At 32.4% G+C, this 23,890-nt stretch overlaps 1 protein-coding gene across 6 annotated transcripts in view; it reads right to left on the reverse strand.

Moving 5' to 3' along the window:
* Positions 1–23,890, reverse strand: part of DPYD (dihydropyrimidine dehydrogenase) — an 831,034-nt gene that overhangs the window by 717,579 nt on the left and 89,565 nt on the right. For all 6 annotated transcript variants that reach the window (XM_082686466.1, XM_082686464.1, XM_082686465.1 and 3 more), the window contains one exon: positions 11,324–11,406. In XM_082686466.1, coding sequence (XP_082542592.1) covers positions 11,324–11,406 — 83 coding nt within the window. The remainder of the gene's footprint in view (positions 1–11,323; positions 11,407–23,890) is intronic.

Below are 23,890 nucleotides of genomic sequence, written 5' to 3' on the forward strand. Positions count from 1 at the left end.
AAATCCACCTGGCTGCCTGTTTCTGTAACATTTTATTAGAACACAGCCATACCAATGCAACCAGCAATGCACCAATGTACTGCACCAATATTAGTTCACATATTGTCTATGCGGCTGGTTTTGCACTACATCAGCATAGCTGAGTAACTACAACAGAGACTGTATGAACCAGAAAGAGGGAAGAATTTACTACATGGACTTTTATATAGAAGTTTGTTTCTTCCTTCTAAAAAAAATATTTTGTTTATTTGAGAGAAGGAAAGGAAGAGCAGGGGGTAGGGGTAGAGAAAGAGAGAGAGAGAATTCTCAAGTAGACTCCCAGCTGAGCACAGAGCCTGCCTTGGGGGGCTCCATCCCAGGTCCCTGAGATCATGAGGTAAAATGAAACCAAGAGTCAGGCTTAGGCACCCAGGGTCCCAGAAGTCTGTTTATTTCTGTTTTAGACTACCAAATTGCCATGCTTTGTATTTGTCAACTGAAGCAAGAAATTCAGAGAAAAATGTATCTAACTTACTATCTATCTTCACCAATTATTAGCATTGGACACATTTTTCCTTCCCCAAAGACAAATAAACACAAACACCCCCAATGGATGTGATTCAGTGTATATCATAATAACCTATACAGATACAAGACAAGAAAAGGTATTAATTTTCTGTTAAAAGCAATGTGCTAATATATGAGAAATGAGAAATAGCATAACTAAACTACAATGTCTATCTTCCAGAAGAGAAGACTATACAGAAAAAGAAACAGAATCAGTTATTATTTTATAGTACATGTGGAATAAACCCAAGCTAATTAGAATGGGCAATAACAAAATATGCCAATGTGTTATGAACAATAATGTATTATCTATAAACCTATTCTATTATTCTTCTTAAGTTGTGGAAAATGCCAAGCATAATTACAAAATATGTATTCAAAACATGTAAACCACTAATTTTCCACTTGTAAAAGCCTGATTCAAAAAGCAATTTACTTTATGGTTTACTTAAGCTTTGCAACTACATTAAAATATGATAGTATATACACAACAGCTTGTTAACAAGATTATCATAACATTAAAATCATAATGTGGCACTTCAATTATGGATACTTAAAATTAAAGCTAATCCTCACAGTACCAATTTTTATCTCCTAAATAATTTTAGCTATTAGCTGCTCATTCAAAGTCTGTATCTAAAATGATAAGCATTCTAGAGTAAAACTTAGCTCTGCACTTTTCTTTGGTAGCAAAACAAAAGCTGTATCCCTTCCTTTCTAGTCTTTAATATACAATCTTAAGCTCCTAAGGCGGAAATGAAATTTTCTTGTTAGCATGGCTAAATTCTATTTATGTATACTGCTGCTAATTTGTTGTTTTAAAGATAAACATCCAATTTACCAATGACTTATATTTTCTTTTCTGGTCTATCATTTAAAGCTACTGAGTTGTCATAAAATGGTAGTTATCATTTTAATTTGATTTTCTTCTACAAATACTCCTTTTTAATGGTGTCTAATACATAGCAGTACCAGGTTAAATGAGTGAATGAATATTTAGATTAATAAACATGATAATGCATTTTATAAGCATATAATTAATTAACGTATGCCTGATTTCATTTGTCTATTGTTTTAAAAAAATTATCATTGATAGGTATATTATCAATATTTCTCAAATTCAAGTTCTAATTAAAATTCAAAGTAGAGAAAAAGATTTGTAAATCAACATAGTTCCAAATTCATATATATCAATCACCACCAAATCCATAAATAATTCAGAGGTATTAATGCTAAGCATATATTTAATTTTACTAATAAACATGACTGAGAATTAATATAGGACTTTTCTCCTATTTCCCATGAATAGTGAAAAAATTAAAATATCTTTGGTCCATCAAAAATTAAATGACAAATCTTGCTTTCATTCGCCTCTGAAGTGAGTGAAAGGAACATTCATAATTTATGCTATAAATAGATGATACCAAATGAATGTTTGTTTGTACCCATATGTATTTGTGTGTCAAATGTGTCTATGTATATATATACATATACTCATATTACACAAATTGCATAAACTTAGTTACACAGAATATATAACCAAATTCAATTAATTTCATATTTTTTAAGTAATTAATCATTTCCCTAATGCCTAACCAACATTTTCTAAGCTGTATTCCAGTACTATATTTATTAGAGTAGTCATATCATCATTATCTAGAAAAAGTGATAGCATACTTTTGTGTTTAGATTTCACGAAATCTTAAGATATTCACAGCTTGGTTGCCACTTGCATATGTTAGATGACCAAATGTAGGAACTTACTTTGGGCATGGTGGAGTACGTGCCTCTTTGTGTAAGAAATGATAAAGACAAGACAGTCTCCTCTGCAAAGAATAAGAAGATACTCTTATAATTTGCTGACCTTGTTGAGGAGGGTTACCTTCAAGAGAGATACTTGCTGAACCCGTTAGTGAAATAGGACTTGGAGAAATGTAGTTATGAAGGATCAAGAAATCTGATTGAAATAGAAAACTAAACATTGCTTCTGAATCTAATCTCACAGGTCAAACTTTTCATAGAGTTAAAAAACAAACACAAATATGCAAATATACATGGTATTTGTGATTATAATGTTTATTTTTAAAAACTTTGAAAGCCAAAAAAATGTATCAGATGTTGTCATCTATAATCATTGATAACATTATATAATGCATCCAGAATTTTGAAAAAATTGCATTTACTGTCCATACTACTTAAAAACCTGATGATGTTGCTATAAGTATTTTGTTAATACTTTCTCACCTTATATTTTACTTCAATGAGATTTCAAATTTTTTCATGCCCTACATTCATTTTTAAAATTATCCAACTCACTATTCATAAATATTTAGGTTGTCTTCTCCTCCCTTTTCCTTCTTTACTGTCATAAAAGAATTTCATTGAACCCCCTTGTACATAAGTCTTTGTAATCCTAAGAGATATGTCTAAAAAGCACAGGAATCTCCAAATTCAAAATACTGCAAGATTTTCTTGACTGGGAAGGGAAGATTTAAACAGAGAGATAGAAAGTACACATTTACATATACAAACATACCCACTTACACATATATAATATAGGCATACATACAAATTTATCTATAAAAATAAGATTAAGTAGGATAATGTTAATATTCTTATCTTCAAATCTTATTCAGATAGACAAAACTACTCATAGAAACAGTTTTTACGCAGTTCATGTAGAGGTACTACTTAAAGAAGTATCAGTGTAGCTTAGCCATTATGTTTAGTAAGGGATGCAATCTTAATATAACTAAAACATTAATGTAACAATAGGCGGCTACGTACCAGGAGTAACACAACCCTTAGTTCAGTTGGTAAACAGTCCCATTACCACTGGATATTAACAGAGAAGTGAAATTAAAGATGTACCTTTTAGACTAACACGTATAGAAGAGAAAAACTGGAAAATACTTCTTTTTAAATGTCACTGGATCTCTCCTTAAGACCTGAGTCTTTAATGAAAAGTTTAGATTGTTATTTGTGTATCTCCCACCTCCCAAAGTCTAATGAGTCTGAAGTAAAGAAACAAGCACATTAAAGCAATGTTAACCTTTTGACTTAAATAATATTGAGAATGTGGTTGTATCTCTTAAAACTATTTTCCAAGCTTATATAGTTACACTTTGTTTAACTCTGTATAAACGGCTGTGTTTATGGCCCACCTACAATTACTATTACACACACCAGAAAAAAAGCCAGAAACATAAACTGTGCAACTCAACATCACCATCTAGTGACAGAATTCCTAACACGTGACGAAGCCAAGCAAAAAGGAAGAATAAATTTCATATATGTCCTGGAAGTTCATCTCTAATAATAAAAATCTAAATATAAATGGTGTCATTGAATAGGTTTGGCTCTGCAATTAAAATACTGACCCCTTATTAGCAATGCTCATATTCCAAAAATGTAATTTATATTCTTGCCATAGAGGTGTAACCATAAATCTGACCAATCTCTATTTTTATGTGTTAAGTCTTTATCTAAAAACTTCATACCATATTTTTACTTTTTCTTCTTAATAAACTATATGTACCATTCCTTTTTCAGAATTTGACACTCCCTTTTCTCAAGTTATTCAACTGAATTACCTTCCAATTTCACATATGTACTAAACATGTCCCACTATTGCCTCTGAAACTGGAAGGGGGACAGAGAGACACAATGTTAAAAAGGTTCCACGTTTCACCCTCGATGTTTAGAATTTATTACAGGGTCTAAGAAAGGGGCAAAATATGATAATATAGAAGTCAAATCACTTTGGCATGATAAGAAGGTTGAACTGGCAGCAATAAGGAAAAAAATATGATGAAAAGAAGTGAATTTTACCTCTAAATTCCCTAGTATCATACAAAAGACAGAGATTTAACCCAGAGATGCAGTTTTTCCTGTCTTTAAAATGTTTTTTCTTAGGTCATCATTTTTAGCAATCCTGTACAATATTTCTACACAGCTATGGAACTATAGTAAACTCTGCATAAGTTAGACAAGAAATATTCCCTCTGGTATTCTACATTCTAAGGCTACACTGAAGTTTTCCAGGCAATTCCATTATGTATGACATATGTAAATTCTTAGAAATAATCAGTATAACACCATTAAATGCAAATAATGTATACAAAGATAATACTTTATACCTTCATTTTATTAATGTTTCATAAATTACAAAGCATCCTCTCCTACATTATTGTTGTTTTTCATATCAATCCTATTAAGTTTTTAATCCTACTTTATAAAAAAGTAAGACTAAAAAAGATTAATTTACCTAAAATCACAGTTGGAGTCTAAAATCTGATTTTTACCACTTATCCTAGTATTCATATTTTATTCTTTCCATTTCTCCATAACTTACTTCATTATTTTTCAAATCATTCAATAATATGCTTCCATTATAGAAAATTTAGAACAGAAAATTATAAGCCTGAAAAAAGTATCTGTTCGCCCATCACCTAAATATAATAGCTATTTTACTACATTTTAATCTCATCTTCCTCTGCATTCTTTATATTCAGTGGAGATAATGTTCTACATGCAATTTTGTTTCCTGGCATTTTTCAGTGAACATTTTAACATGAGGATTCCTGTGTTACTAAAAACACTGTGGTAAAGATCATTTTAATATCCAGATAGAATTAAATATGCCACAATTTACCACTGTGTGTATATAACATATGTTAAATATATATTTTATAAATATATTAACATGTTAAATATAAAACATGTTAAATCTATATTATAAGTATATTTAACTTTAAATATCTAAATGTAAATATAAAATCATATGCATGTGTATAAAAATATAAGTCATATGTATTACATATATAATACTCATATCCTTGTCTCCTTAAGAGTATATTACTAGGTTCTGTTCAATTTGTTTGCTGTTATGGTCTAATAATTTGAGAAACAGATTCAGATTGTCCATAATTTCTAAGCTTTCTGTATAATCTATTTGAGGAAGTTAAATTAATGTGGAAAGGGTATGTTTGTTTTAAGACTTTCGTACTTATTGGCGCAATCCTTTCCTTAAATGCAGCAATCATTTCCACTCTTCTTGAGCTCTGAGAATGAGAAATGGCTGTCTTGCTATTCCAGTGCTAGGACTCAAAAATCTCCCCCCTGAACTGCAGTAATGTCAGTAATCAAGAAATTAGTACATTTTTTACATAACTTATATTTTGTTGGCTGTTACAGTTGAATATTTTCAAAGATTTCTTAATCATACTTTGCCAATTATCCACTGAGCTCCTAATCTTTCTGAATCTTTTAAACACACAGCAATATACTACACTGATGTTGTCTTTTAATTTCATGATTTCTTTCTACATACAGAAGCTTCATTAATGCAGGCAAAGCTTAGTGATTTCTTCAACTACTTCTTGGCTTATCATCTCTTTCCCCATCCAAACCTCAAAAAAAGAAAAAAAAAATTCTCTTCCATGTCTAGTAGACTTTGGCTGTTTCATTTATTTTATTTAGCTCTTTAATATACATGAAACATCCTTTAGCATCTGTGAGGTGAACATGTAAAATGATTTCTTTTTTCCAAATAACAAAACAACCACCTCTTATACCACCTATTCAGTGATTCAGCATGTCCTGAATGATTCAGGGTACCTTATAAATATAATAAAATCACAGGATCATGCATTGCAACCACTAATTGGTTATGGGTAATACATAGAAAACCTCATAAATTTCCATCTTTATCTTAAATCTGACCACATTACTAAATTATTTTATTAATTTCTAGAGTGTTCTTGTTGTTAATACTCTTAAAGAATAATAGTCACTTACCTCCTCCATATCAAGTCATTGTTGTTAATTTTGGTTTTACAACCATTACCATGTAATGAATCTATCCTGTACCCTTCATTTTTTGAGAGAGCCAGTGTGTGATGTATATGTGTGATGTGTGTGAACATGGTTTTGGCCTTACCCTAGCCACTCACTCCACTGATGAGAATCCCACTAGTGAGAGATGGACGAACATCAGGTTAGCCACTCAAACATATCCCTGCAGGGTGCTGTCCAAACCACAGCCTCTAACTGCATACAACTATTTACATTAAGATCAATAAAAGTGAAATAAAATTAAATATTCAGTTCTTTAGTGACAATAGCCATAATTCAGGTGCCTAGGAGCCATGGGTGGCCAGGGGCAATCATGCTAAAAAAAACACAGACATAGAACATTTCTACTAAAGACCGTTCTACTCCAGTTCACAGAAAGTTCTACTGTGCAGCACTGCTCTAGATATCTCCAGGAGCCACAGAAGACTGGCCAGAAATGACGCCCACCCTTTTTTTCTTAGGCACACCATTTTACAGTTCCAACTTACTCTGCTGGAGAAAGTTATTTATAATTTTTAAATCTCAAAATATGTCTCTTTGTGACACACATTTTCCTAAGCCCAATAATTTCTAAGGCATCTGGTTAGACTCTCCTCCTGTCTGATTTGATGTCCTATTCTTGGAAATCATATCCTTTCCTATGGCTACAAGAATCAGGATACTTAACAAGTCCCAAATGTGCACATCAACCACCAGTATTTTTCTTGAGTTGTAGAATTATATTTTTCCTCTGCTTATCGCAGATTTACACGAGTTTGCCATAGCCATCCCAAATTCATCTGAAAACCAAGATACTCTTCTTTAATCCTCTTTTCTCTATATATATTAATGTATATCCAAATATTCAAAATAAAAACATTTGACTTGCCCTTAGTGATTCTCCTTATATTTATCTTTATCAAGAATTCAACAAATAATTATTGAGCACTATTATACGCTAATACTATGATGAGCCTAAAAAACAAACAAGGGCAAAATAGCAATCTTCCTACTCTCATGGAATTTACTTTCAAGTTGGGCACACAAATAAGCTATAATTTATTCAAAAAGGGTAAGGATACTTTAAAAGGTTTTAAATAGAGTAGCACAGATTAAGTCAGAATTATGATTTACTGAAGCTAAGCCAAAGTCTCATCAGATCTACATTCTAAATATTTCTATATTTCTCAAAAATACGTCCCTGCTCTGTTGATCTCTACACCTTTCACCTTTATCTTAGTGAGGTCACTGATTTCTCTAGCTCTCTTATCCCCTCCACTGCGCCCTCTATTCTGCTGCAAACACAAACTTTTAAATTATTTTTCTTCCCATTCTAGAGTTAGCTAAAACCTGATCAGGTATCTGGCTATTTTTAGCCAGTACATTCCAGAGTAGGTTGTAGCATCTTGTGTTTTAAGATTCTGGCTCCAGGTCCTCGTATCTGGAATCAGAGGGAAGCATGGGAGGGGCCTAAAATGATTCATGAGCTGGGATACTGAGAAAAGAACACTTTAAGACTTCAGGGCAAAGACTGGCTATGAAGAGAGATTAGATGAGATGACAGAGAACCAAGCAAGAACAGAATCCTCTTTCCTGTTCTATGTTCATAAAAAATGGTAGAGCTTTAATAAACAGGAAGGGATATCTAACTTGGTGACAGTGCCCAAACATAGCACTCAAAAAATATCAATCTTCAGATTCTGTCCTCTTCTGTTCTAGCTTCTCCAGGCTAGACACACTCAAGACAAGAACATCACTGCAGGTGTCCAGAGCCACCCACGGGCTGCTGCAGAGGCTAAGCTTTCAAGAGAAGAGAAAGTTCCCATAGCTGAGCTAGGCCATGTCATGGACCAAGACCAAAGCTACCATGAAATATGGAGAACCAAAGAAAGGACTCAAGACTGGGACTTTGAGTCTTTACATCAAGTATGTGATTTTTATACCTGTCTCCTCCACTCAACTATTAGCTACTTGAGGGCAGGAATTGTCTCTTGCTCATTTCTATATTCTTGTCACCTGGTATATTATAAAAACCCAATAAACATTTATTAAATAAATGAAAGACTGTTACCTATCCCTGCATTGTAACTTCTTCTCCATTAGAATTCTACAAAATTCTAATTTTATATTTCGTTCTGTCACCCCCTTCCATAAAAACATGACTTCTTGACATAATTTATATTCTTTATCACAGCAAGCTAGATTCTAGGTAACTGGCCTCCAGAATATAGTAACGAACACGTTTCCAGCCAGCCTTCTAAGGGCAGCCCCAATGCTGAGGATTTCAGCAAATTATTCATAGCAGTCTTCCACTGCCCCTTCTTGCACACTGAGCTTCTGAATTGCTCCTATCACCTTTGCCAACTTCACACTGCTTCATGTCCACCCAAGGATTCTTGACCTATAAGGAGACATGTTACCAATTCAAACATTCTGCCTATGTGACTTTTGTAAGGAAACGTATGTTTAAAAGAGCTTGAAAAATTTTGCTTTACATCAGCTACTAACTGATCCCGATGTACACCTTGCACTGGCAGGCCTCCATGACTGCTCAACTCTATCCCCTCTACCTGTAAAACTGGCTGGCTTGGAAGGCCTACATCAAATTTCTCACCCTCTCCATAGTTTTCTGTGATCCAGACACCCTTCATATAAGGCAAAAATTGATCACAGATGAGAGAACTACTAATTTTTGCCCTTTTATGCATTCTCCTCTTATTCTTAGTCACAGAGCATCACGACTTTTTCCCCAATGCTTCTATAATCTTACATATAAAAGAATGAGCTCCTGCTACATCTCCTAAAGGCAAAAAACAGAAGCAAAAACAAAAGTGGCATGCCCACAGTATAGTAAATTGTTGAATACTTTGGTTACTGAATTATTCGTGTTTAGTGAATCTAAACACTATGAATATGTGTGTATGTGTAAAAAATGCAGCTTATGTAAACAAAGTACATTGTACAACCATATAATTAAAAGCTAATTTAAATTATCTAGAACACTGCTTTATCTGATAGCATGAGTGACTGAAAGCTTACTCCAACAAGGTAATACTTGTTTTTCTTATTAGTTCATCTCCACTTTTTAAAAAGCAGATTATCCTGGCATTTTCTAAAATGTAAGTATTACCAAATTTGGCAGAATAATCTCTTTGTACACAGTACTCCCATAACTCAGTTTGGTTTTCCTTGCTAACCAATTTTCTATACTAATTACATGTCCCTTCCTTGTTCATTATATTTCCCTCAGTCACATCCATTTCATTCACATTGCCCCTCTATAATTCCTTCTATATTTTAGGGCTTCACTTCTTTTATTCAGAGCTTCAGAGCTGGCATTCTCTTTGTCTTCCTGTGTGCATATATGTTTACTTCAAACTGCATACATATAAAAAGATGCAGAGAGTAAATGTAGTTTCCTAGATAAATATTGTGGTGGACACTTAATATATTCAAAATCATTGTAACAAGCATGTACAAAAACAATGTCTTCAACTTATAACTGTGGTAGTTTTAGATACAGGATAAAGACTGTTGAAAAACAGGAGTTCATTCATAATTTCTACACTGGCTTTTTTTTTTACAACCTATTTTATACCTTATTTTTAATTTATTACTATTTTTCAAAACTTCTGTGAATGTCTGATTGCATTTTATAGGTGCAAATTCTCTATTGTATACTCAGTTCTATTTTTCCCTCTTTTTTTTTTATTAGTAAAGACATTAACAATAAAATAGGCTCACTTGCTCCAGCTGGTAATTTCTCAGTACTAGTAATATATTATTCCTCTTTTTGTGACATCATAATCATCTATACAGAAGTACCATGTATCTTTGTGTAGAAGCTACTGTTTCCATTAAATTTAATTACCTCCCCCTGTGGTTTTAAATAGAAGTGGCTTCAAAATGAGGGCAGCTTCTATTAAATTTAATTACTTTCCCCTGCTGCTTGCACGGTAAAAGGAAGGTTACTAAATGAGAGCAGCTTCTAAACTAAAGTATATGGTAACTGTGTCCTAGCAATAACAAAATTGTACCCAAGCTACCCTTCTAGGATGCCTCATAGGTTTATACTTTCTCTTATTTTTAAATTATTTTTAACTTTAAGATCCTAAAAAAAAAAAAAAAATAGGAGGAGATATATTTTAAAAATCAATTATATTTTCTCAGACTAAATAGAAGTAAATACACTATTTCTATACAAATATAACAGAAATTATCCCACTGAAATGTTTAGCTCAGAACTTTTAAGATTAATCTCATTTGTTGTTTTCTAGCTCTGAGGATGATGAGTTTTATTCCTCACACATATTTCATGTCGAGTAAAAGATGGATTTAAAGATAGCTTCCTAAAAGTTCTTTAAAAGGTATCAAGTTTGGGAAGATTTCAGAGAAATATTTAGAATAGTAATGTTAAAAAGTGGAAAAAAAAAACAAGCTTACTATATTTGAAAAAAGTTAATCCATATGCTTTATAAAAGTGTGAAAATGTAAATCAGTTTAAAAACACTATGATATAATCCTATAAAATCTAATAGAATATGAAATTTTAAGTACCTCTTTTTAAATTAAATATTAATTAGGAGAAAATACTACTCAGTTTAACCACCATTGTACTGTTTATTTTTTTATATTCAGGCAGAATTTAGATGAACAATATTTCCATTCAATCACACAGTTTAGTATAAATATAAAACAAGACACCCCTTAAGCATTTTAAGTAACAAATTAAACATTTACATTTTTTACTGTGCACTGAGGCTTAACATTTATGCAGCTTCAAAACCAAAGTACAGCCTCAAGGGAAGTCTCTCCACTGACAAATTAATACCTTAGAGAACAGAGCTGAATGGTGGCAATGAACTCATTTGTTCCCCCAATAATGAAGAATGACTTTTTCTTTACCACATCTGTGACTGTTGCTATGGTGACCCAGACTTACCTCATTGCTTCTCGGAGAGCTCCTCGCTCACCAAGAGTCGTGTGCTTGATGTCATCAAAATTATTCTCCAGCTTCTCGCATTTCTGCAACATATTAAAAAAACACATTAATCCTCCAACATCCTGAGATAAAATTATATCTATGCAATTATGTAAAAATATACTTGATTATATTGATTATGGACTCATGAAAAATATGCACACCACTTTAATTGGGTGGGATTCATTAAAATTGACAGTGTGAATTCAACAGTAACAAAATAAAAATGTCTTATGATACAGCTATCACAGAAGTCTTTTTGTCAATTTTTCAAAATGGGGTAAATAGAATAAATTAATTTTATATAAAATCAGTACAACTTCTAAAGCTTTGAGGTTTAAAAATTAGTTTTCTAAAATGACCTCAAGCATATCAAAACCAGTTTGAATTCAAAAGAGAAAGTCAATAAAAATAACTTTGAAATCATGACAAACTATATAGTATAAATAACTAGTTCTAAAAAAATTAGCAGTTACTGACATGGAAAGATACAGCCCAGGTATAATTATAAAAGTTCCAACATTTGCAACCAAAATTTTAGAGTGAGATCCTTAAATAACAATTTTATGTATGATATTTATAAATACATGTATAAAGAGATGTTTAAAAATAAATATATATTTTAAACATAGGTATGTTTAAAAATAAAGTTCAATTCTTTAAAATTAAGTGACATTATATCAGGTTGTCAGCATTACTGGACTGAATTTTCTAACAATTTTTATTTTTTATTACAATCTTAACTACATTTTTATATATAAAACTAAATGTTACATGACCCAAATAAGTTCTGAGAACATAACATAGTATAGAATTAAGTTTTAAACTAAAAGTGTATCCATGAATCTTTTGGCATTTTAGATTTTATATAGAATTTAGGGGCATTTAGGTAATAAAATAATTAGATTCAGCTTTTAGCTAATTTAACAAGCTAAAACTTTAAATATTAATGTATTCCTTCCATTTTAAATTTTAACTAAAAACACTGTTTTTAGAAAATTACACAATTTAGATTAATAATTTCCAATTTATAAGAATTAACTTATTTAAAACCTACTGAAATATATAGACCACTATTTTTATCTTGCTTTTTTTTAAGCAGTCGAATTAGAGCAAAGATTTTTAACACATTAGCATGTTTTTTACAGTGAAAATGGTGAAAATTACCAAAATATCTAAAATAATTTGAATTCTGAATAACAGTCCTATTTTGGATATATAAATTGCAAATATCTCCTTCTGCTACATGTCTTATCTTTTCAATTTTTTAGTAGCATCTTTTCACAAAGAAAATTTATTTTTAATGAGGTCAAATTTATTATTACTTAAATTTGTGGTTAATAGTTATTGCCTTTTAAAGAAATACTTGACTGCTTCAAGGTTATGAATATTTTCCTATTTTTTTTTATAAAACTTTATTGTTTTGCATTTCACATGACTGATATCTGTATATGATGTGAGATAGGAAATCACACCATATAGGTAATTAAATCAATACTAATTATTGAAAGTACCATCATTTCCCCACTATAATTAATCTTTTCCATAAAGTAAGTCACAGTATATATATGTTCTATTTCTGGATTCCATTATGAACCAGTACTCAATTTTCTATACTTAGGCCAGTTTAACACTATTTTAAATACTTATACCTATAATAAATAAAGAATTCCTACAAATAAATATAAAAAAGACAAATAGTTGAATAAAAAATAGGGCAAAAGACTTATATAAACACTGTATACTAAAGAATGTCCAAAATTACTAATCAAAAACAAACAAGCATGTTCAACATCAATGTAATTATCACTACACACTGTGAAAATGACTAAAATATAGATCATACAAATTGCTTTTTTAGTATAGAAAGCAAGTGAAGCACTGCCACTGGAACTGTAAAATGTTACAATCACTTTGTAAAGCTCTTTGAAGTACTTTAGAAGCTGAACTCATGCCTAGGAATATACCCAGAACAGATTTATAAAATGTTCACCTAAATTCATGTACAAAAATGTTACTAGTAACATTATTTAAGATAACCAAAACCTGAAACAAGTCAAATGTACATCAAGGTGGAATATATAAATAGATCATTATATAGTAATACAATGGTAAACTATGTAGTAATAAGAATGAGCACACTACAACTACATGGAGTGCATGGATACATTCACATACATAATATTGAGCAAAAGATGTGACACACAAAAGAGAAAGAACACATAACAAAATTATTCCACTTATATAAAGTTACAAAGATAAACCGAAAAATGAAAAAAAACCTCCATTTATATGAGAATAAAAAAGAATAAATGTTTCTGAATAAATTAAACAAAGAAGCATATGACTTGTGCACTGAAAAGCACAACACATCAAGAAAAAAGTTAAAGAAGACAAAAATAAATGGAAAGACATCCCATGTTCATGGATTATAAGGTTTAAGATTGTTAAAATGGTGCTATACCCTAAAGTTATCTAAAGATTCAGTGCAATTCCTGTCAAAATCCCAGCTGACATTTTGTTGCAGATTTTGACAAGCTGATCTTAAGATTTATACAAAAACACAAGGGACCAGAATAGTCAAAAAATTCTTAAAAGTGCAAAGTTGAAAGACTCATAAAGGAATTCCTGACTTCAAAATTGACACTATAACTAAAGTAATCCAGACATTGTGGTATTGGTATAAGAATGGAAATGAAAGGCAACATATATCCACATATACATATTTGTATACAAAGGTCCATAGCGTCGTTATTTATAACAGAAAAAAAATAGGGAAAAAAATCCAAAATTCAAAAAGTTGATAACATGATAAATGCAGTATAATGATGTAACAGAATATTATTGTGCAATATAAAGTTCTGCCATATACTACAACATAGATGAGACTTAAAAATATGCCAAGTGAAAAAGCCAGATACAAAAGGCCGCACTGTATAATTCCATTTCTTTTTTTTTTTCCTTTTTTAAAGATTTTATCTATTTATTTAACAGAGATCACAAGTAGGCGGAGAGATAGGCAAAGAGAGAGAGGAGGAAACAGGCTCTCTGCTGAGCAGAGAGCCCGACACGAGGCTCGATCCCAAGATCCAGAGATCATGACCTGAGCAGAAGGCAGAGGCTTAACCCACTGAGACACCCAGGTGCCCCTGTATAATTCCATTTCTATAAAACATCAAGTACAGGCACATACACAGAGATAGCAAGGAGATCAGTGGTTGCCAAAGACTGAAGAAAGTGGGGGAATGAGTGATAATGGTAATGAGGTTTCTTTTGGGGGAGATAAAAGTGTTCTAGAATTAGTGGTGATAGATGCACAACTCTGTGTATATACTAAAAATATGTGAATATGAGCATATGAAAATATGTGAATAAAAATATGTGAATATACATAAAAGTGAACTCTATGGTATGTAAATACATCTCGTGAAGTTATTGTAAAAATACGCAAAGCTAATCAAAATAGTGACTACAGGAGACATAAGAGGGTCTTCTACAGCACTGTTTAATTCATTTTATGAAAATTCATGGAACTGAGTACTAACATTCGATTTTTCCATTTGTAATTATAATGCAATAAAAATTTTTTAGGAGAGAGTTTGAATTCTGGTGAGGAAATCATAATGCTATCACATATCACTACAATTTGAATGTAAAAGTACATATAAAGAAGTTCAAAGTATCCAACACAGTAAATATTAGCTATCAACTAATAACCATAGAATAACATTTTATTGTTTATAAAAATTCTGTATGAAACAACCAAAGTCTAACTCACTCTTATTTGAAATGAAATGAGTAATTCAGATTACCAGAGAATGTTGAATAAACAAGGGCACTTCTCTAAAATTACAATTACCAATGTTTTTCAAAGTTTCAGTTGTGGCTTTATATTTCTTTTGATTTCAAAATAATTCAGAAACAAAATTTTTAAAGCTTTTGGAATATCTGTACATTTTATGTTGACTATGCCGCTTTCTTAATACATTACAATAAAATAAATGCTAACAATAAAAGAAGTTTAATGTAAAACAGGATCGTTTCAGTATTTCTTAACATTTCTATTAAATATGTAATTTATTAAGATTTTTCCTCCTCTAATTGTTTGCCAGTGAGTTCATTAATGTTTTCATTTATTTCAAATTGCCTAGGAAATTTCTAATCACCAGTTTTCCTTACTTTTACAATGTACACAAAGTAAAAAAAAAATCATGTAATAAATTCAGTTACATCCATTTGCTACATGCAACCTACAACATAGCTTACTGTTAACAACTGCTATTCACCCAATAATGCCTTTTGGAGTAAATGAATACCTAAAAAGACCCCAGCAAAACTACTAGTTATCTGGTATTTGGAATGCACTATTTTTAACCTTCATATAATTAAACTTAATATATGAATAGTATCTATCCATAATTCTAAACACATCTCACAATGCAATTTTTAAAGTTGCATAATATTCCAGTGTCTCTATGTGGTGTTATTTATTTAGCCAATTTCTTTTTTATTTGGTTTGCTAATGATATTTTATTTTTTTCTTCTTTTTAAGATTTTATTTATTTGACAGAGGGAGAGATCACAAGTAGGCAAAGAGGCAGGCAGAGAGAGAGAGAGGGAAGCAGGCTCCCCACCGAGCAGAGAGCCCGATGTGGTGCTCGATCCCAGGACCCCGAGATCATGACCTGAGCTGAAGGCAGAGGCTTTAACCCACTGAGCCACGCAGGCGCCCCTGCTCATGATATTTTAAACACAGGACAGGAATATATGGTTGAAAATTAATTAAAAGCTTAAAAACATTTCAAAAAGAAAAACAAATGTTCATTGACTGAGATTATTCCCATGTAATTCAAATTGTTTTCACTTAAAATGCACTCCAAGTATTTGACTATTGTATTCATTCTATGGTAAAGTTGGTACTCAAATTCAAGATTTCTGATTTTAATTTCCTTCACCCCTCCAGTTCAACCATTAATAGAAAACAATGCATATTTTCTCTTTCATCATATAATTTTACTTTCCTCTGCAACTAGGTTTGCCAACTCTAACAATTTAGATGAATTACTGCTAAGAGACATGTTTAAATCTTAAAGCAGAAGGTTTCATAACCCTTCTTTTTTTCAAAATTTACTACTTGATTTTAGATATGAAAAACTGCACCTACATTTACTTGATGCCTCTCACAGATGGTTTCTAAATCAGATGTGAGAATAGATATTTCTATTTAATTGCTATGGGCATATTGGTAATAAATCGCTAATTTTAAATATATAGACACAAGCACGCGCACATACACACACACACACACACACGTTTTTGCTAAATGGAGTCATTTCATAGAAATAAATCTGTCCCCTGACAGGATATATTTGTTTTGTATGGCTCAAAATCTTCTACACTTTGCATTTACCAACAGGGATTAACAAAATCAAACACTGTATCTGAATCTCTTTATTTAAAAACAAGTGTATTGAATTAGGGTACTGTCTCTTAGACCCACAATGCTATAGGAAATGTGAGATTTAATTGTTAAAACTGATGGAAGGGCCTGCTAATTGCACTACTGTAATTAAGAGAGAATTTTAAGATCTCAGTTTAGCCATTTAATGTTACTCCCTAGACTAGAGCAATAATGCTCATGGCAAAAGAAAGTCACAGATAACAAATATTTAAGGCAGCCCGCTACAACAGTGTAACAGTAGCTTAGAATCAAAAGCAAACACAGATGAAGTCCACGAAAGCCTCTTGTCATCCCAATATACATGTCAGAAGTCCCCTGGGAAAAGCTGTGTAATAAATACAATAAACAAAAATAAAAAATAAGCTTTTATTATTTCTTACAATTTATAGATCCTTCCAAAAAATGAATGTTAATTTAATCAATGTTTGGAAAAGTTCATATTACAGTAAAATCCAACTGTAAATAATCTTTTTAAAAACGTGATTCTTAAGGAAATTTTTTTTTCAGATTCATATTTTCAAAAATACATGTTTTTGGAATCTCACACAGATGTAGATGCTATTAAAACAAATGCATTTGCCTCCTTTTCTATGCAGTGAATTGAGAACATAAAGAAAAAATAAATTGCTTGTTTTGTCTTTTGACCCTGATATCCTTCATGACTTCCCTCCTCTTCATAATTTTAAACTTTATCTTAGCCTCCACAGTTGCAGTAGAATAAGCTAATGAAAGACATTAAAAAATGAAAAATTATTGGATTTTGAGTTCTTAAAGGCTCATCCTGAGCATAAACCATAGAGGTGAAAGACTATTTGACTATCTAGCTTTTCTGGCCACAGGGATAGGAAATGAGAACATTCTCCTGAGGCAGAAGAAAGAGGAAAGTTGAACAGGGAGCCCTGAAGTGGACCCAGCAAACTCACTGTAGCTCCAGAAATTAAGGGTAAGTTCTCAGAACAAAGAGTATTCCTGAGCATGTATAAGTATTTCTTCATTTCAATGACAAAAACGCTTAACTTCAGTAGTGGTTTTTTTTTTTTTTTTTTTAAGATTTTGTTTATTTACTTGACAGGAGAGAGATTACAAGTGGGCAAAGAGGCAGGCAGAGAGAGATGAGGAAGTAGGCTCCCTGCTGAGCAGAGAGCCTGATAAGGGGCTTGATCCCAGGGTCCTGGGATCAAGTCCTGAGCCAAAGGCAGAGGCTTTAACCCACTGAGCCACCCAGGTGCCCCTAGAGCAGAAATTTTATCTGGAAGTGTTTAAAATTACATGTTTTGCTATGAGGCAGAGTGAGAACCCAAAATGAGTATCATGTTGACTAAAAGAAAAGGAAAGAAGGCTCCATGTTTCACACTCCCTGAGCCTGCACGAAGCTTATTGTACCCAACAGAATGAAAAAGGAGGAAAGAAGGAAGGAAGGAAGGATGGAAGGCAGGCAGGCAGGCAAGCCAGCCAACCCTGTAAGCATTTAATGGTATGTTAGCTTCCCCCCAAATACTTCAATGTCCTGAAATGGAAATCAAATCCATTTTTTTTTTTTCCTTCAGGAACAATGTTTGAGAGAAGAGATGTATGAGTTAACTCTAATTCAAACAAATGCTATTCTTTTACCATAATGAGAGAAACATCTCAAGCAGCTAACACCTTTATCTCTTCATCCTACCCATAAATAAAACTAAACATCAGATCCATTGGGTGAGAGGAAAACAGACTTAGTGTTCTATTCACTAATAACATTTCCCTAACGTTAGGGACAACTATAAGTTAAGTAGAGCCAATGTCCAGTCAAAATCTATTCTTGGCCTAGTTCACATGAGTATGAATCTGAGAAAAATTATAAATTTATTTTTATGCAACAGATACTTAATATGTTATTCATTCTAGGGGATTCTATATTGTACTAAAGGACTATCCCAGAAGACAATTTTAGGCATAAGAAAGACATAGGGGACTTAATTTCCAGGATACAAAAACTTCCCAACTATTCTAAAAAAAATAATCTTGGCCATGGTGATGACTTGCCTTTCCTACTTTTCAAATGCTTAATAATTTTCTTTGCTCAAGGTAATTGCAACCATCACAGCAGACACATTGTACTCTATTTATAGGAAAGAAAGACGGGAAAGGCAGAGAGTAAGTAAAAGGGAAAAGGGAACACACAAAATGAATAAACAAACTACTCCTCAGATTAGCAAGCACAAGAACAAGAAAAATAAGTGATTAGTAATAAAAGACTGGAACAAGAAGCAGACTACTAGCCTACGGCTATGGAACAAGCAAGTGGGAACACAGTAAAAAGGGAAGGACATGAGAGGTACTAGATTTAGTGCTGACCAGGCATGCTGTTTGCTACAGCAGGCAAAGGTAATCCCTACTTAATTAGTAGGAAACTGGAAATTCATATCAACAACTATGCTAAACTTCATAGTTTTTTGGTATATAAAGTTGAATTATGGTAACTAGCAAACATTGAGGGCTTTCTCTATGTTTGACAGTTTTCTAGGAACTTTGCCCATATAATCTTCACAACAACATAGTGATTCATATTTTATAAATGAGGAAACAGGTGCAGGGAGACTAAGATAACTTGCCCAAGATCATATAACTAGTAAGGGATACAGAGATTTTAACCCAACTGGTCTATCCTCAGAGCCAGACTTAAATTCCTTAGAAACTGCTTCAAAATAGTATACTGAATAAAACGAATATAAAAAAGTTCTGAATAGGTCCTCCCCTAGGTGTTGCTTGTTAAATTTAGATACTGGACTGGATGGATAATAATAATTTATTAATAAAGCGGGGCCCAAATTCTTAAAGAATTCTGTTTTATTTCTGACATGCTATACTTTACAATGTTAAAAAAAAAAAAAAAGGAATCCAATATACACATGTTTAGGCCACATTAATACCCATAAATATTTTTCATGCAACAGTCTTTATTTGGGTCTGTGACACCACTGTGACAAATATAATGAGCAATTAAATCCCCAAGTGCTCAGATTTTGGCAGCAATTAAAGCAGAAACTAGAAACTAAGCATCAAAAAGAACTGGTTTTGGTGGCCTTCTGCCAAATGAATTCCCATGGGTTGAAGGAAGGTCTAGAGTTTCAACTGTGATAGATTTTATAGTGTTTTATATTTCATCTGTTTTAAGGGTTATATAAAAGTATAATAAAACAAATAGAATATCAATAGCAACATGGTAGTAAAATAATATACAAGGAGATTTCTGAATGTTAAAAAATTTAAATAAGATTACTGAGTTATCTTCGCTTAAATTATACCAAACAACAACAACTTCAACCAAATATCTACTGATTCATATGCTAGATGGAGCTGGAAATAAGCATAAAGTTAGCAAATTACATTATTCAATTTAAAAAGAATTATGTTATCATGTGACTTAACTTTTATAAGACTGCATTTCCTTTATGAAATAATCACAATAACTAACACTAAATAGGTTGGATCTAAAATTTACATATTAACCTAAATTTTAAAAATTAGAACACTAAGTGTAATAAATGAAGAAACTTCTGTATTATTAAGGTCATAGAGAGTTGATGGCATAGCTACTAAAATATGTCTTAGAATTACTAAATCATAAAAGTTCATTAGTCAATTAAATTTCAATTTAGAATAAATTATTGAAAATTCTACTGTATATTAGGCATCATGCTAAGCACCAGGGATATAATGGTCAGTAAGTCCCCCAATTTGATCACAGTATAGTGAGAATATAGAACAGACAGGGAAATTAATTCTCCTTGGAGCAGAGATGTCTATATGTTTATTACTTCTGAATATCTTTGAAATGATTCAAATTTTTCTAGATTAAGGGGGGGAAGGAGGCTGAAATAGTAGAACTGGCTCATCCTTCAGTGTCACTGCCTGCCTACTAGCTACTTTCCTCCAACAGGACACTTAACTCAGTTTATACTAAGTGAACTATACTTACTTACCTTCTAGGGCTGGAGGGACATCTCTGTGCCCCTATTCAGCCGAAAGAAGTTACAGAAGATGAGACCTTCCACTCCCAGCAACCTTACAGATTTAAGGATCAAAGTTGTTCAGGGGGGAAAAGGAACAAAGGGCAGACTTTGCTGCATCTCACAGTCTCCAGGCAAGATTCCTGTGACATATAGATTGTATCACTACATAGAGCAACCTCAAGGACCTCCTTTAATGTTTTACCACTACAGCTTTGCTCTAGTTAGTGTTACTCTGCTCTGATAACCACAAACATCTCTTCTCCCCAACACCCCAATGATATATGTTAGCAATCATCCCTCAAACACATGGCCCACTGATAGACATCTGAAGGGTTCCGTGACTAATGTTTTACTAGACAACAATAATGACCTTTTCTTAACAGTAGCTAGTCTCTCAAGGTCCTAGAAGCATTGCTTCCAAATTCCTTGAGATTGTCCCTAACCCCCACTAACTAAAAAATAAGAGATCAGTCACTCTTCACAATCCCAGTGGAGTTCTTTCTGCCCATGGATCCTATTCCAACACTATAATAAAAGAACAAAAAAATGAGATATGTAAATCACTTAATACATTGAATAGAAGCTTTTAAATAAATGATGGAAGAAGAGGAAAAAACTAAAGAGGAGGAATATCACCCATCATAATTCCAAGGGATCACATTTATAAAGTGAGATAGAAAAATGTGCATTCTTCATGTTTTCCACCTAATTCTTCTGAATAATAAAATAAAATAAATACAAACCTATGAAAAGAAAAAATTTTAACTTTTTGGTCATAAGATACTTATGAGAATATAATAAAAATCACAATCCTTTCATCTTACAAAATTAAACACACACACACACACCCCATTTTAGTATACCATTTTAGTGAGTCACTGAATCCCCTAAAAACCATCTATGGCCCTATGTCTCTGTTCACCAAATTTTAATATCAAGAAATACATTTTTGCAATGAACCCAGATGACATAGAAATGAAAGTTACATAATAATTAGTTGTCCAAGTATCCTGAGAAGCAATCAGTACAATAGTTGGCAAATTTCTATTAGAGTTTGATAGTGACGTTTAAGTGCAAGCTTTTAAACAACTATTAAGAATATGATGCAGGGTGCCTAGGTGGCTCGTTCATTAAGCATCTGCCTTCAGTTCAGGTCATAATCACAGGGTCCTGGGTTAGAGCGCCTCGTTGTATTCCCTGCTCAGCAGGAAGCTTGCTTCTCCTTCTCCCACTCCCCCTGCTGTGTCCCCTCTCTGTCAAATAAATAAAATCTTAAAAAAAAAAAAAGAATATAATGCAAAAGCCAATTCTGTTACCAAGGTAGAAATGAAAGCCAGCCATCACTTATTCATTCATTCAGTTACTTACTTAGAACCTATTTTGCCACATACTATGCTAGTCACTGGGGATACCAAAGTTAAAAACAAAGAAACAATCCTCATTTTTTAAAAAAAAATGGAATTTCAATTCAATAGGTTATCTTTTATCAGGCATGTATGTTCCATGTCAAGTGGGGGAATCATTGCACATATTAATCATGCATTAATGATCAGGTGGCTGAAGGTCTGCAGCATTTTATATTTTGAAGGACCAACAGGGAATTTTCACCAGGGTGGGCACAAGTTTTATGGAAGCAATAATAGACACATTTTCAAATCTGAAGAATTTAAATAGCATACTCTAAGCTACTACTACAACTCTATGGTGTTTTGACATTGATCAATTTAATAGTTTTCTTTAGACAGTAAGGTAAACCAGTACGTATGTTTCTTACATAGTTAGAAATTCCTAATGTCTAAGTTCATGTAAAGAATAAGTAAATTAGGTGAACTCATTCTTCCAGTAAAATACTGTATTTTAATTTTGGCATTCCACAAAACTAGCCCCACTGAAATTGTTTATAAGAAATGATTATATGCAGATCTTTAAAAATTCTAGATGAACATTCTAATACCAATATATAATTTCCAGTTCTAATCAAGAGATTCATATTTCAATAGATAATTACTTTTCCCTTTGGTATGTCTTAACTAGTTTAATCCTTTCAGGGAACATTAAGACATAATCATATTTAGCTAATGTCATTTCACTAATGGTGGCCAGTTACAATCAGGCCCTGTCTAGGAGAATCTTGAGTCACAGTGAAATGGAATATAATATAGTAGGAGAGGTAGGGGCTATAGAGACAGGAAATCTGTTTTTAAGTTCTAGGTTTGCAATTAAATTGCTATGTGTTCTTAGGAAAATGCTTAACATCTCAATCTGGAAATACTCCCTCATGGAATAAAGTTATCAATGAAAATGATAAAAGCAATAATACCCACGTAAAGGACTACTGTGAGGATAAATTAAAAGAGATCACGTATGTGAAAATATATTCTAAACAAGAAATACATTTTTTTAAAGACATTATTTATTTATTTGACAGAGAGAGAGATCACAAGTAGGCAGAGAGGCAGGCAGAGAGAGAGGGGGAAGCAGGCTCCCCGATGAGCAGAGAGCCCGATGCAGGGCTCCATCCTAGGATCCTGGGATCATGACCTGAGCCGAAGGCAGAGGCTTTACCCACTGAGTCACCCAGGTGCCCTGCTAAAGAAGAAATACATTTTTAAAGGGATAGAATAAATCCCATTTCTAGATTCAAAGTCTTCCAGGTTCAAAGTCTAAATCAAAATGTATATTAGTTACATTTACTTTGAAATATGTTAATATTTTAATTTTCATTCATGGTAAGATTTAAGTGATCTTTTAGTACTTTCCCAAGTAAGCCAAAATAGAAAGAATTGTGCTGCAGAATCCTATCTGTTGATCATTAATTCTTTGTATCTAAGGAAGGATGACAAAATTTGAGATTAAGGATTTTTTTTTTAATTACCACACAGTTCTTTACATAATGCATGTTTATGTTTTGATTCAGTCTCACATGGTTTATAGGAAAATCAAATGAAACACAGTATCATTCCTTCAACAAATATTGTGGAGTAACTGTGTGCCAAATACTGCCAATCTCAAATCACACAAATCACCTTAGTATTTGCTTCTTAAAAGATGTTATTATTTTCTTATACACTTAAT

This window comes from Mustela nivalis (assembly GCF_964662115.1).
Source record: "Mustela nivalis genome assembly, chromosome: 10".
In the NCBI taxonomy this organism is placed as follows: Eukaryota; Metazoa; Chordata; class Mammalia; order Carnivora; family Mustelidae; genus Mustela; species Mustela nivalis.